General features: G+C 40.1%; 1 protein-coding gene across 1 annotated transcript in view; it reads left to right on the top strand.

Moving 5' to 3' along the window:
- hydin (HYDIN axonemal central pair apparatus protein) overlaps window positions 1-15947 on the top strand; it is a 118109-nt gene that overhangs the window by 51070 nt on the left and 51092 nt on the right. The window contains exons 19-21 of the mRNA XM_066713581.1: window positions 13345-13583; window positions 14020-14281; window positions 15247-15390. Coding sequence (XP_066569678.1) covers window positions 13345-13583; window positions 14020-14281; window positions 15247-15390 — 645 coding nt within the window. The remainder of the gene's footprint in view (window positions 1-13344; window positions 13584-14019; window positions 14282-15246; window positions 15391-15947) is intronic.

The raw sequence follows: 15947 nt of genomic DNA, 5'->3' as shown, positions 1-15947 counted from the left end.
TCAGTGAATTTAATTTCTTTAATTTTCTTACTCTTTTAAACCTCTTTTAAAATCATGCAGTTCAAAGCAGTTGATGGGATTAAGGCACTCTAATGCATGTCTGATGCGATTATTGAAATTTCAATATGCTCGCTGTTCACTGAGATATCGTCTTCAGGGTGTATTCCCCAGAGCTCTGTTGCTGAAGCAATTTCCGTACATGCAGCACAACAATTTTTTTTTTCTTTTTCCTATTGACCCGTACTACTAATTTTCCCTCTCAATACTTTTCCAAAGATTGAAAATGTGATCTCTGACACTCTGTTAAAATAAAGATCTATTACTGTATAACAAAATGAAAACCATCCACAGCTCCAATTAATTTTTATATTCTCCCCAGTATTATCATTCACTTGCTAATTTATTCAAGGGTAATCTCCATTCCTCTTATGCTGAATGTGTATGGGTGATCTCGATCTAAGTGCCCAAAGAGAAACTGACAGCTGTGTGAGGCGGTCAGATTTCAGCTTTGCATCCTTAATGAGAAAGTCCCAGGGGGAGAGCTGAGCCTCCCATCAGCCGAGTTCTCATATCAGCAGTGGCGCTCCTCCTCCTTTAGATTTCTCAGAAAGACCACATCTGATTTATTAATATTGTGACATTTTTAGTATTTACTACTCAACCCCCTCCACCACACCCCAAAGCATATTCTTTGCATTGACCTTACTATTCAATGAGCCTTTCATTATACCAGTTCTCTCTCCTACTTTCTGTCTGTTGTCTCTAGCCCGATAAGTATCTAAATCTGTATCTGATAGGTATCTGTTTCTGTATCCAAGGAAGATATGGCCAGATACAAAACCAGACATACTGTGCAGGCACAGCCGGGGACTCTGTGTCTTCCCTGTGGCCCAAGCGAAAATCTGCACAAAGATATGACCATTTAGTTTATTACCCTGGTCCTTATCAGCTTACAGCTACTTGACTAAAATTATCTCATAAATATGGAACATCTCATTACAGCCAAAAACAATTATGTAAAATTAATGAACATGTCAACTTGAAATGAGACACTATCCAAGCATGTTAATCTCCGGAGCCCTTGTGTTAACCTCAGTTGTCAATAAAAAGCAATTTTTCCAAAGTTGAAATGTGGCACTATTATATAAGTGAAATGCCCTTAACTGCAGTCCTGTTTGAAGTGTCTTCAGAGAAATGCGTGTGGTTCTCAGGTCTTCTTTCCAATATTCCTCAAACTCAGAGGAGAAAGATAACAAACTCACTCAGTCAAACAGACTGACCTGTTCTTGTATGTTCAGCTGTTGCTGTGACATACTGACCTTCCTGATGTGATGATACTGTTAAAATACACAATAATGAACAAACCAGGGAAGCATGGTTGCCATATAAAAAACACAACTACAGCAGGAAAAAAATAAATGTAATCATGATGTATCTGATTGGTCACAGTGTTAACAGTTATTCTGAAATTGCTTGTAGCCTTCTTCCATTTAGAGAATTCCTCAAAGCATTACAAGAAAATGGACGTTTCAGTTATGGTGAACATATTACCACTGTATAAATGTGCCTGTGGTGTGGAGAGCTAGTAAAAAAGTGTGTAATGTATGTATGTATTATTTTTTAATGTATTATTTTTTAACACACTTTGCTGAAAAAGTTCCCCTGATGTTGGCTATATTATAGTGGGGAGGAGCAGTAGGTAATGAGAGCATCACATAGGGATTATACCAGAGAAGGGCTAGAGACACAGCTGAGCGGGGCACCAAGGGAGTGAAACAGTACCATACCCACATAGGAGACAGCTTTGCCAGCAGAGTGAGTGAGGGCTTGCACCTGCAATTCTGTCATCTCGGTGAAAGCCTTGATGAAAGCTGTCTGGAAGCTCCAGCTTATGCAATTAGGCCGTTACTTTGTGGCTTGCTTCATTTCATAGTTAGTCAAGATGGTAAAATATGTTATCAATTAGAAGAGTGCAGTCGTGACAGGAGCCCACAGTGGAATTAAATTCCCATGCTGTTCAACAGTTTATTTTCTGCTGGCTTCCTCCTTTTCTTTTTCTTTTTTTTATAGTAAGATTTCCGTGCCTTGTTAAGCAGGAGGGAATGACAGGAGGTGACTTGTAGCTCCTTAGAGGAATGTTCCCTTTCTTAATGGCCATGTACTCATGTAAAAGAAGTGCCCTCCAGTTTTACATTTAAAAGGATAATATCAATTAACATTGATATTGAGATAAAGCATTGGAGACAGGATAGCTTTTTAATTGTCTGAGGCAGTGATGAATCGGAGCACTAATGTTTAGCTCTGGAGAACACTATTAAATTCTCATAAGGATAACATTGATTAGGAGACAATGAACTCGGTAAAATGGAATAAACTGCCATGTTCAGGTTTGTTGTCACACCAAGGGAGAACTGATGGATCTGAAGGGAGGTTATTCTGCTGAACAGCAGCAACAGCTTAAATCTGTCACTTGTACCATACGATTTGCATTGGGAACCAGTATGGTGCATGAATATTAACAGAAAGTTATTGCCGTTTAAAATCCACTTATGTAAGACAGGGAGATGTGGTTTAGAACAGATAGGGGAGAGCAAGTTAATGCCTCGAGCAGGAGTTTGCAGATTTCACTCCCTACAAAGCTTTTAAATCCAGGAAGTGGTAGCTAAATGTGCTCCTGTGATCGGATTTGTAATTACAGGAAAGTTTAGCTCAATGCAGAAATCACTTCTCTTGACAGGAACACAGAAGAGACGGAAATGGTATTGTTCATCTATTAATTTTCTAACAGGCTTCATTGAAATGACAGGTGAATGTGAGTGTGGGTGTGAGGGGAGGTGAATGATTTATGGGCAGAACTACACACTATTTTTTTTCTACAGATACACAATCATTTTATTTTCTCTCCATCCCAACCCATCGTATTTCAGACAGAACCATGTTTAACATCACAGGGTGTTTCACAGCGCTGGCTTGTTAAAATTTCATTATGTTGCTTACTGTCCTTCGTTAATTAGTCATCTGCAATGTGCAACTGTATGGGAGTAGGAATATTACCCCAGGGAATTAATATGATGATTATAACCCATATTAGTGTTTCATCGGCAAGTGCATGGGAAAGCTAACATTTTTATAGTTTTAGGTTTACAGACTCAAATATATACTTCAGTATTTGTGAAAGAGAAGATTGTTTTTCTTTTGCTTTAATAACAAGTTGGAATCCTTATGTTTTAGATTAGATTGTGTATTATGTGGCTATTGTATCTGGACAGATAGGTAGGTACCTGTTTCTTAAATGTGGAAACATAAATACAATTATTTGTTTTATGGATCAATCATCACTCAGATGCATTTTTTACTCCAGAAAACATCCCTTGGTATGTATATCTCTGACTTAGGTATTATCTTAACATGAATCATCCCATTATTAACACTAACACTGAAAATATGTGGAAAAAGTAAAGCTGTGCTAATTAGCACTTTTATATGCTTTTGTTTTCCTCTACAGTTTTTCAGATCATACTCAGTAAGTGTGATCTGGGGGTTTCCATTCAGGCATCTCATCCCCTGTTTGCAAGATTTACCACATATGTGGGACATAGACGTTTAAGGAGTGTTTGAAGTTTAAAAAAAAAAAATCTTTAACCCATAGGAAGTATTTAAATGTATTCAGGTAATCTGATATTTCTGTCTCTGCAAAGGGAGCTCTTTGCAGCCCGCATTGGCCCCATGTGTTATTCAGCCAAAGAGACAGACTTTAGCCCGAGGTAGTGGCTCAGTGCCGTAAGCCTCCCTTTATTTCAGGGAGGTTGTTCTGATATTTAAAAATACAAAACAAAACAAAACATCCACAATTCATACATAATCATAGTCTAGCGCTAGACCCTTTACACACATATATATATGTATGTATATGTATGTATATATATATATGTACACTCACCTAAAGGATTATTAGGAACACCTGTTCAATTTCTCATTAATGCAATTATCTAACCAACCAATCACATGGCAGTTGCTTCAATGCATTTAGGGGTGTGGTCCTGGTCAAGACAATCTCCTGAACTCCAAACTGAATGTCTGAATGGGAAAGAAAGGTGATTTAAGCAATTTTGAGCGTGGCATGGTTGTTGGTGCCAGACGGGCCGGTCTGAGTATTTCACAATCTGCTCAGTTACTGGGATTTTCACGCACAACCATTTCTAGGGTTTACAAAGAATGGTGTGAAAAGGGAAAAACATCCAGTATGCAGCAGTCCTGTGGGCGAAAATGCCTTGTTGATGCTAGAGGTCAGAGGAGAATGGGCCGACTGATTCAAGTTGATAGAAGAGCAACTTTGACTGGAATAACCATTCGTTACAACCGAGGTATGCAGCAAAGCATTTGTGAAGCCACAACACATACAGGCGGATGGGCTACAACAGCAGAAGACCCCACTGGGTACCACTCATCTCCACTACAAATAGGAAAAAGAGGCTACAATTTGCACAAGCTCACCAAAATTGGACAGTTGAAGACTGGAAAAATGTTGCCTGGTCTGATGAGTCTCGATTTCTGTTGAGACATTCAGATGGTAGAGTCAGAATTTGGCGTAAACAGAATGAGAACATGGATCCATCATGCCTTGTTACCACTGTGCAGGCTGGTGGTGGTGGTGTAATGATGTGGGGGATGTTTTCTTGGCACACTTTAGGCCCCTTAGTGCCAATTGAGCATCGTTTAAATGCCACGGCCTACCTGAGCATTGTTTCTGACCATGTCCATCCCTTTATGACCACCATGTACCCATCCTCTGATGGCTACTTCCAGCAGGATAATGCACCATGTCACAAAGGTCCAATCATTTCAAATTGGTTTCTTGAACATGACCATGAGTTCACTGTACTAAACTGGCCCCCACAGTCACCAGATCTCAACCCAATAGAGCATCTTTGGGATGTGGTGGAACGGGAGCTTCGTGCCCTGGATGTGCATCCCACAAATCTCCATCAACTGCAAGATGCTATCCTATCAATATGGGCCAACATTTCTAAAGAATGCTTTCAGCACCTTGTTGAATCAATGACACGTAGAATTAAGGCAGTTCTGAAGGCGAAAGGGGGTCAAACACAGTATTAGTATGGTGTTCCTAATAATCCTTTAGGTGAGTGTATATGTATGTGTATATATATATGTATATGTATGTGTATATATATATGAAAAAAAAGTGTGATGGAAATAAGAGGAAAAACAATTGGCAGGCCTTCATACAGCAGTGGAAGGAAAGAGGCTGCTGCTGCTGATTGATGATGCATATATATAATATGTCAGACTACAATGTTTGAAAATGTTTCACTAAAATCCCTAAAACATCTCTGAAAGCCCTGTTTCTGTATACAGGCATTGCCAACAGTCTTTAGAATTGTGTTTGTGCACGGCAAAGCCTGACACTGATAATACAGAACTTGCAAGAAGCAGCTCAAATGTTCCTCAGTGGCCCTCAGCTAAATCTACCTTGGCGTAACCTTGTTTCCTTATTTATTTTCTTCCTGCACTAATTTGTTTATGCTTACGGCCGCTGATATCTTGTGAAACATGACCTTGAGTCTTTCTTTGTTGTTTGTTATTCCTGTGAAACTTGGGATTGCTCTCTCACATACACACACACACACACACAAACACGAACATCTTTGTGCAGTTGAATTAAACAACATGATACCTTAAGGCTATTTTGAGTTATTATATTGCATTTCCAATATCCAGTACTTTTTGTAAACGGCCCATCGATTTTCTGGTAGACTCATGTTTCTGTACTGTGGAGGTTAATATATGCTATTGCGTTTTGCACCATTCCTCTCTCATGTAGCAGGAAAGCAAGAAACTTCTCTAATCTTCCCTTTGGAAGTTTGCTGCACTGAACTTAAAACTTAAAGTAAAATGCATCAAACACATCTCCCGTAAGAAGGTAAAGTAATTACCATACTTTTTGCCACTAACTGCTTATTTAGGAAGCCCAATTAAATGCATTATTTAATGACATCAAATAGAGCAGTGCATTATGGAAATTGATTCTAACTTTTACAGCTTGAGCAAATGAGGAAGGAAACTTCAAACCGCTGTTTAGCACAACATCCTCTGAAGCACAGAGGAAAAGGTTTTTATTTTTTATTTATTTTTTCTGAATGAAACATCTTATTTAAGCAAGGTATTTCTTATCAATGTTTGCAACATATAGCAAGTGGATGTCATTTTTTGGGCGGTAACATTCGTCTGTGTGGTTGTTTCAATGTGGAGGGGCCAATTCCACCATGGGTAATCATTTCCCAGAGACATGGTGCTCTCAAAACTGCAGCCGATGACTGCTCTGTGGGCTCCCATTAATCATGGACACGGTGGTCTGCAGTGTTTGATTATATAATTCAGGTTAACATCTGCTGGACCTATCGATCACTATGGGAAAGGGTGTAGAGAGCTGGGGATTAACCGCGGTTTGAAGAATAATGATATCTCCAGGAGCACAGAAGCGTAGGAGCGGGGCGAGTGGCTTCAATGATGAAGTGGAAATCAGCCAGGGTCAGAGCTGTCTTCGCTGGCGATAATGCACTGAATTCACAGCAGTTTTAACTCTTTGTCTCACGATTACTTTTTATTGCCTGTCCAGTAATTTCATTTGCTGCATTGCAGATCAGCCTATTTTAGATATAAAGGTCAACATTGATGGATTTCTGCTTATCTTTTCTGTTCCATCTCTTGCTAAGACTGATATCTTCATTCTGACATCTTGCTAGAGAAAGTGCAGCTCTGGGTCTTTTTGTTCTGCAGACTGCTATACCTGCCATCAGCGAGGCAGTTTAGACAATGCGGGACAAATGGCAAAGTTATGGTAGCAAACTTAAATATAAAATTTAAAAAATATTATTAATTCTTTGACTTTCACGCAATTTAGTGTTAGTTGCTGAGCTTCTTCTGCCTGGCATAGACCTGTGTTGATAGTCAGAAACAGCCCCTGGACTGATGCATTAGCGCTGTGATTCTTTATTTGTTTTATTTGTCTCGTTACAACATCTAATTTCAAGATTGGCAGTAATGTTCAGGTCTGCTGATGAGGCCAAGAGTGAGGACAGCCAGGCTGAGATGCCCGGGGAATATTAAAGTGTAGGAAGTCTATCCTAAAGAATTAAAAGAAGAGAGATGTTAATTCAAACAGCTTGAAGCTATGTGGAGCTAAAAACGTCCTCTGTGTAGGCGTCATTTACATTTAATCAACAGCAATATCAAAAAGGGAAGAATAATCTATTTTTTAATCAGTTAACTTATTCTGAATAATAATTATATTTTTTAATGTATGCATCTGAAGCAATTCACTTGGAAAATCCTCAATGAAATGTAATATTAATGTAATTCCCATTTCGTTTCGGCAATTGCACAGAAAACAGAGTATCTCTTCAGTTCCCACAATTTCACCCAGTGAGAGAGAGGGGAAAAAAATAAATTCTGTGCCTATTCCCAGGCAGATCATTTTAAACAGAAACCCTAAAAAGTGGAAAAATACTTAATGAATAATGTCATAAATTACTTGGGATGGCCAATTTTTTTGATGTCTGAAGAAGGGGGGAAACAGATTTAATCAGTGGTTCAGATTAAATGAACACTGTGCTTTGGCCCATATGTAAATTGCAAATTTTATTATTAGAGTATTGGTCATGTGACTAGAGTTTTGCTTTCATTCAGGCCCTTTTGTCGTGCCCCCTGTGGGCACCACAATCACTTCCAGCTGGTATGCATATGATATATACAGCTCTGGAAAAAATTAAGAGACCACTTAACCACTGAACTTTCTGGTCTCTTAATTTTTTCCAGAGCTGTATATATATACAGTTAGGTCCATAAATTTTTGGACATTGACACCATTATCACTGTACGCCACCACAATGGATTTGAAACAATCAAGATGCTCTTTAAGTGTTGACTTTCATCTTTAATTTCAGGGTAGTTACATCCAAATTGGGTGAACAGTGTAGGAATTACACCCATTTTTATATGTGGTCCCCCTAAATTTAGGGTCTCAAACTAACATAATCATGAATTAAATTGTGAGTTTCAATACTTGTTTGCAAATCCTTTGCAGTCAATGACTGCCTGAAGTCTGGAACCCATAGACATCACCAGATGCTGGGTTTCTTCCCTGGTGATGCTCTGCCAGGCCTGTACTGCAGCTGTCTTCAGTTCCTGCTTGTTCTTGTGGCGTTTAGTGATTGGAGCTTTATTAGAAGGACTCTGAGATAGTTATGCTCACACTCGTTATTTCGCAAAGAGCTCCAGCCAATTAAATCTAATGACCAGAAGATTGAACTTTATTAATACTGCTGTGACATGGACAGCCAATTAATTAATTAATTTTAAAGTAAGCTATTCATTGTGAAATCCAGGGCTGGGTGTCTGCAGACACATAAACTTAGTCAATATCACATCTGTTGCTGAAATGCAGTGGTACCTACTTATAGATCATTCCTGTGCCACAGAGTTAATGATATTTATAAAGAATGCTGTGCCTTCTTAACCTTGCCCTTGTCATATACCCACAACTGCCCCTTGAAAATAATTTGCATCTTCAGGGTTATATTCCATTCCATCAACTCATTCTGTCATTTGTGAGGAGGAGGGGGAGGGATTGATGTGGAGTAGAAACAGATAGGGAAGTCTGTTTCAAGCAGAATATGTCCCCTTTTGAAGCGGTTATTATTATTTATTATTTATTTATATATTGGCAGATGCCCTTTTCCAGGGCTAAGAGCTGAGACATTGTAGCAAAAAAATCCATAGTGTTCAAAAGGATAATTTTAGTGTTTTACAAACCCATTTTTCCCAATGCTTGTATCAGTTGTGCAGCTGTTTATCGAAAGGCTGCCACTGTGCATGTTAACAATAGTATATCAGAAACAAAAGAGGCATAGTCCAAAATAACAGGCAGTTCTATACACAAACTGGTCTTTCCTGCCTGCAGCAGAGCTGTACAATCTAACCTTATTGCTTGGTGTAATGCTGAGCAAAACAGACAAGATACAGAAGCCAAAATAAAAAACATGACATAAATAAAATAAAATACGAAAAAAGCAGGAGCAATTTTCTTGGTTATTACTTTCAATGTCTTTGCTAGCATTGGAAACACCTCTCAGGATCACATAAGATCCTGTATTTGGTATTGCTTCCATTTTCTGTCTGCAGCTTCTCCCAATCAATAGATGATAGATATGCTAACATGAGCTCCTGGAGGCTTTCATAAGACTATCTCCCCTTTGAAACAAAGGACTTTTTGTGCACAGAAAGGAAATGTGGACATGTTCTACAAAGGTTGCTATTTGTTCAAACAAAATACTCATTAAGATACAAGCACAAGATAAGCTTGTGTCTGGCGACAGAGCTAAAGGGCTCTGTCTGATCTGCTGCCACTACTGCCTTGATGGGCAGTATGTCTAAAATGAGCACTGTGGAACGTGAGCACCAGAAGATGTGTAAGTCAGGGGAGGTCCTAGACTTCAAGGTTTAGGGGGGCTACGAAACGCTGTCCAGGACCTGGGGGGGGCTGACTGTTTGTTTTCCAGTGTCAGAGCAAAGGGGTGGGTGCTGACGGTGTTTTTCCGGAGAAGGGCTATTCCACGCTATTCTCACGGGTCTTTAAACGCTTATCCGAGCAGGGGCGGACAAATCGCCAGTCTGGATGCGTGTTATGACGATTCCTGCACCGCCTGGATATCGTGCATCCCCTAGCGACCGCCTTGATTTTGTACTTGCGCAGACCGCACTAGGTTGATTTACCGCATGCATGAAATATTTAAATATACCTGCTGTAATATTTGGCATCCCCACCCTAGGTTGTGTGTGTGGCCGTGAACGTGCATTTATTGTGGATTTAAATAGTACAGAATTGCGGGTAGGTTACATTTCAAAGCCAACATGGGGTCAAATGCAAAACTCATATTAAGTTCATATTAATCACAGCCAACTCTCAATCGCGTCTAATGTCTGAGTAGCAAATAATATAATGTGTATTTTATGTTAATAAATGTAACGCTGCAGAGGTGTCATGCTGAGAGTGTACAAAGTTTAACTATAAAATCTCGATTCCAATACTGTAGGCTACATCCCAATGATATCAGTGTTATTCACTTCACCTGTCAGTGGTCATAATGTTATGGCTGATCGGTGTATATATATAAAATATAAAAATGGGCAAGCGTAAGGATCTGAGCAACTTTGACAAGGGCCAAATTGTGATTGATAGACGACTGGGTCAGAGCATCTCCAAAACTGCAGCTCTTGTGGGGTGTTCCCGGTCTGCAGTGGTCAGTACCTATCAAAAGTGGTCAAAGGAAGGAAAAGCGGTGAATCGGTGACAGGGTCACAGGCGGCCAAGGCTCATTGATGCACGTGGGGAGCGAAGGCTGGCCCGTGTGGTCCGATCCAACAGACGAGCTACTGTAGCTCAAATTGCTGAAAACGTTAATGCTGGTTCTGATAGAAAGGTCTCAGAACACACAGTGCATCGCAGTTTGTTGCATATGGGGCTGCGTAGCCGCAGATCAGTCAGGGTGCCCATGCTGACACCTGTCCACAGAACAATCAATCAATCAGATTCCAAACTCTCCACCATGGCCAAGACCAAAGAGCTGTCCAAGGATGTCAGGGACAAGATTGTAGACCTACACAAGGCTGGAATGGGCTACAAGACCATCGCCAAGCAGCTTGGTGAGAAGGTGACGACAGTTGGTGCGATTATTCGCAAATGGAAGAAACAGAAAATAACTGTCAGTCTCCCTCGGTCTGGGGCTCCATGCAAGATCTCAACCCGTGGAGTTTCAATGACCATGAGAACGGTGAGGAATCAGCCCAGAACTACACGGGAGGATCTTGTTAATGATCTCAAGGCAGCTGGGACCATTGTCACCAAGAAAACAATTGGTAACACACTACGCCGTGAAGGACTGAAATCCTGCATCGCCCGCAAGGTCCCCCTGCTCAAGAAAGCACATGTACAGGCCCGTCTGAAGTTTGCCAACATCTGAATGATTCAGAGGAGAACTGGGTGAAAGTGTTGTGGTCAGATGAGACCAAAATCGAGCTCTTTGCCATCAACTCAACTCGCTGTGTTTGGAGGAGGAGGAATGACCCCAACAACACCATCCCCACCGTCAAACATGGAGGTGGAAACATTATGCTTTGGGGGTGTTTTTCTGCTAAGGGGACAGGACAACTGCACCGCATCAAAGGGACGATTGACGGGGCCAAATCTTGTGTGAGAACCTCCTTCCCTCAGCCAGGGCATTGAAAATGGGTCGTGGATGGGTATTCCAGCATGACAATGACCCAAAACACACAGCCAAGGCAACAAAGGAGTGGCTCAAGAAGAAGCACATTAAGGTCCTGGAGTGGCCTAGCCAGTCTCCAGACCTTAATCCCATAGAAAATCTGTGGAGGGAGCTGAAGGTTCGAGTTGCCAAACGTCAGCCTCGAAACCTTAATGACTTGGAGAGGATCTGCAAAGAGGAGTGGGACAATATCCCTCCTGAGATGTGTGCAAACCTGGTGGCCAACTACAAGATACATCTGACCTCTGTGATTGCCAACAAGGGTTTTGCCACCAAGTACTAAGTCGAAGGGGTCAAATACTTATTTCCCTCATTAACATGCAAATCAATTGATAACTTTTTTGAAATGCGTTTTTCTGGATTTTTTTGTTGTTATTCTGTCTCTCACTGTTAAAATACACCTACCATTAAAATTATAGACTGATCATTTCTTTGTCAGTGGGCAAACGTACAAAATCAGCAGGGGATCAAATACTTTTTTCTCTCACTGTATATATATATATACATATACTGTATATATATATATATATATATATATATATATATATACACGCAACATTTTAGAAATGGTAAGTTCAATGAAATATGCCATTGTATCTGCTTTTTGAAGATCGCTCACTGTTTTTGTATTATGAGGGTGGATTATTTTCTTAAAACAGGCTACAAACATGGAAGTGAGTTCAATACATCAGAATAAAACAATGCTGAATTTAATTATTTTATGATCTCCTACTAGGCCTGCAGTGTACTGTTCTAACATTCACAGAGGTTTGGTGACAGGCTCATAATTGCTGAAATGAATTAGGCTACTGTTTGAATAAACATCGGACCCAGGGTTTCTATGGACTCAAATTAGCGCCATAAGTAATGAATTATGAAGTAAAATGAAGTAAAAAATATTGTAAACAAAAAAAAGTCGAGAAAAATTGATGCTGTGATCAAAAATAAAACAATCGAAAGCAACATTTATAGAATTGTAAACAAAAAAAATATATCAAAAGCAAAAAAAAACAACTTGAAAGCAAATAATGTTAAATTGAGAGCAACATAATTTTTTTCAGAACTTCTTTTTTTTGTTTACAATATTTTTGGTTTTAAATTCGTTACTTATGGCGCTTATTTGAGCCCATAGGTTTCCATAGTCAGACAAACAAATGCGTCAACGTCAGAAAAAAGTAATTAAAGAATTTTACGTAAGGGCCCTTATTGCCCCCCCACTTGACTTGTTCGCAACGGCTACACCCCCCGTCAACAAACCGACCCGCATGCAAATTGTCTGGGGGAAACCCTGAATGGACCTATGTCTAAAATTGTAAATGATAAAACTTTGCCTAATTGAAATCAAAAAGCTTTAAAGCACTTTGTTTATTATATTATTATACAGTTAAACTTACAAAACAATATAATACTTTTTTAAAAACAACAACAATGTATATTTAGGTTAAAAAAAAAAATGTAGGACAGACCAAGCAATACACAGGCCTTTCTATCTATGCATAACATTTTACTTTCAGTTTAATTATAATTAAAGGTGTCAAAATCTGTTGTGTGCTACCATAGTTTACCTTTTTGTAGCCCATTGGACTATCACATATAGTAGTGATTTATCCACCCCTGCTAAGGTAGAAGAGATTTTCTGTGTGAAATATTTTTTAATGTACAACCTATTGAGATATCGATACTCAGTAAATGGTTAAAAAAATAATAATAATAATAATAAAAACTAGTAAAAACTGAACTTAGTAAAGATAATGGTGTCTTTCTGGCACTTGGCTCATATAGTGCAGTTACTGAATACTTAAGTTTCAGATTATGCCAAGTCAAGATCCTGGTAACTGCTGACACGACTGGATCTGGAGGATCAGTTTCCCGTCATGTTTGAAGCACAAGGCAACAAAACTCAACAGAAAAAAAGAGGGCGTAGAGTAGAGTGAGCTCTCCTGCACTGTCCTACTCATGTGTGGACAGGGCCATAAGCTCTGCTGTGCCAAATGTGTTGCAGGTTCGCAGCAGGTCCCTGTGGCGTCTGCAGCCCAGTGAGGGAGTTGTCCCGGCCAAGGGGGATGTGGAGGTCAGGCTGGTTGCTCACCTGGATGACACAATGCGCTTCCAGGATAAGGTTCACCTGGCCATTGAGAACAGCCAGACCCACACCATCGCAGTGGCCGCTGCTGGCACGGGCACCACCATTGTGACGGACAGGCCCTTCGCTCCTGCTCTTGATCTGGGAACCCATTTCAGGTGTGTATTGAGTACATCACGCCTTTACTGCGTCCTCTCAATAACAAGCTCATATAGAAGCCCAGCACATGAAAGTAGCCTTTCCAATCTCTCTGTGTGTATTATGGTAATGTATTAATGCACAATAATACATTTGTCCACAGCCATCTTGCTCTGGAGAAGTGTTTGCTCCACATTTTCTGAAACTAATTATAAGTAATTTAAAGGTGCAAGTGTATCAAGAGACAATGTGGGCATAGAGGGGGAAGGGGGTTTCAACACTTTCTTTAAAAGAAAACACCAAATTAATTATCAGATAAAATGCTGCACAACGGGCTGCGGTTCTTAAATACACTTAAAAATATTTAAATTGTCAGTTAAAGCTGTGCAGTCTTGGGGGCCCCTGATGTGTGTGATGTGTGCAGTGACATCTGTCCTTGTGTTCCCCCTTCTCCAGTTCAGGGCCCTGCCGATACCATTTCAGCATCACAAACCGAGGGCGGCGCTCCCACCAGCTGTACTGGATGACAGAAGGGTTCCCCCAGTTCCGCCGGCAACCTCTGCCCTCTCATACCAGCCCAAAGGACAGCAGGCGCCAGGGCCCCGTGTCCGTCCAGGAGCAGAGCGTGCCTGTCTTCACCCTGCACCCCCTCAGGACGGAGCTGCACCCCGGGCAGACCGCAGACATGCTCCTGGAAGGCTCCTCAGACACACCCAAGGTATTACTCCATGGCCAAAGTTACAGTCCTGTTCATTCCAATTTAATACCTGGGAACTGAAATAGATTAATTAAAAAAGCTTTATAAAAAAAATCCTAAATGAAGGATAAAACACAGGGTAAATTTTTTGTAGTTCTTTCAGTTTTTGTTTAGTTTGTTGTTTTAAAAGTGTATTTGTTTGTTTAACTTGCACTTTAAATTGGAAGGCTACAGTATTATTATTATTATTATTATTATTATTATTATTATTATTATTATTTATTTATTAGCAGACACCCTTGTCCAGGCCGAAAGTAGAAAGCTGCCCACTTGTGACTTATGTTTCCTGTTCCTCGGAGAAAAATAATAACAGCAAAATGACCTGCTCTTGTTGTGTAAGGTGTCAGAGAAAGGGTTTGCAGTCTAGAAGAAAAGGCGAGAACCTGGACAAATCTCCAGCCTGTAGATTAACAGGAGAGGAGAGCTGTCAACAGAAAGTTAAAAGAAACAGTGATAAAGGAACTTTATGTAAAGAGAAATGGCTCCAAAACTAATTAAAGCGAGTTATAGAGAGCATTATTGACTGCAGCTTAAGGTGTTTTACTGAGATGTTAAAAAACCAAATAATTCACCCTGTCAGTATCGATTAAACCCCAGGACTCAGTGTGGACTGATCCAGGTGAGAACAAGAGATAAAAGAGACAACTCTGCGGGATCTGCCTGTCCACTAACTGTCTCTGGCAACCGTATGAGAAATGGTCCCGGCACAGAGCAGCTGAACCCGCTACACCTAATAGGGGTGTGAGGATCATTTGTTTCTGCAGGAAAATGTACGCTTGCAAGCACCTGACTGACTGCCATTCAGAAAATCTGAATCTAAGGACATTAGTTTCCAGTATAGTTAGTGTGGAATCCCCCTGCACAAAAACAATGTTCAGACAGCAAAGTCTTTTTTGTGATCTTGGACCTATTCCTTGTGCCCCCAGGTGGTGAGGGAGAGGCTGATTTGCCAGGCCATTATTGGCAAACAGAGTGGCAAGGAGCGCATCATGACAGTGGATATCACGTGTCAGTTCATCGCACCCATGCTGGATATGTCAGCCAAACAGCTGTGCTTCTATGTGGAAAAGGTATGATTGCACAGGGACATTCAACCAACCAACCAACCAAACAAGCACAAAAATATTTTCTTAACATTTTATTACTAGTAATATGAACCAGCGGTGGCCTAACATACCAGAGGTAAAGCATCACTGTATACATCGCCATAAAGGAAATCTACACATTACTGTGAATACTATGAAAGTATAATACTTACAAATGCATTCAAAATCCTCTTTGCATTGAGCTAATATGTAACCAGCCACTGAATTGCAAATATTTTGCAATCTATGTTCAGGACAATATATTCCAATTTAGCCATGTGCAAAGTGTTGTTTATTCAGTCATGTGCTAGTCAGTGCTATATGAATAATGTATTTATTCCCCCATAAGCAAATAGTTTAGGTTTTTTCTTTGCTTGATTTTTTTTTTCCCCACATAGCAGTGACATAGCAATAAAGCACTGGTCCAGAGTTGAGTATTCAGGATTTCACACATATGTCTCTCTGTTTTAGTTGGTGTAATCAGCCTTGACACAGAGAGCTCAGTAATTCTCTACAGCTGCCTCATACAAAAGGGAATATGA

Source organism: Amia ocellicauda, chromosome 9, assembly GCF_036373705.1.
Source record: "Amia ocellicauda isolate fAmiCal2 chromosome 9, fAmiCal2.hap1, whole genome shotgun sequence".
NCBI lineage: Eukaryota > Metazoa > Chordata > Actinopteri > Amiiformes > Amiidae > Amia > Amia ocellicauda.
Note: the sequence above shows the minus strand (reverse complement) of the source record. Positions and strands in the feature narration are given on the sequence as shown.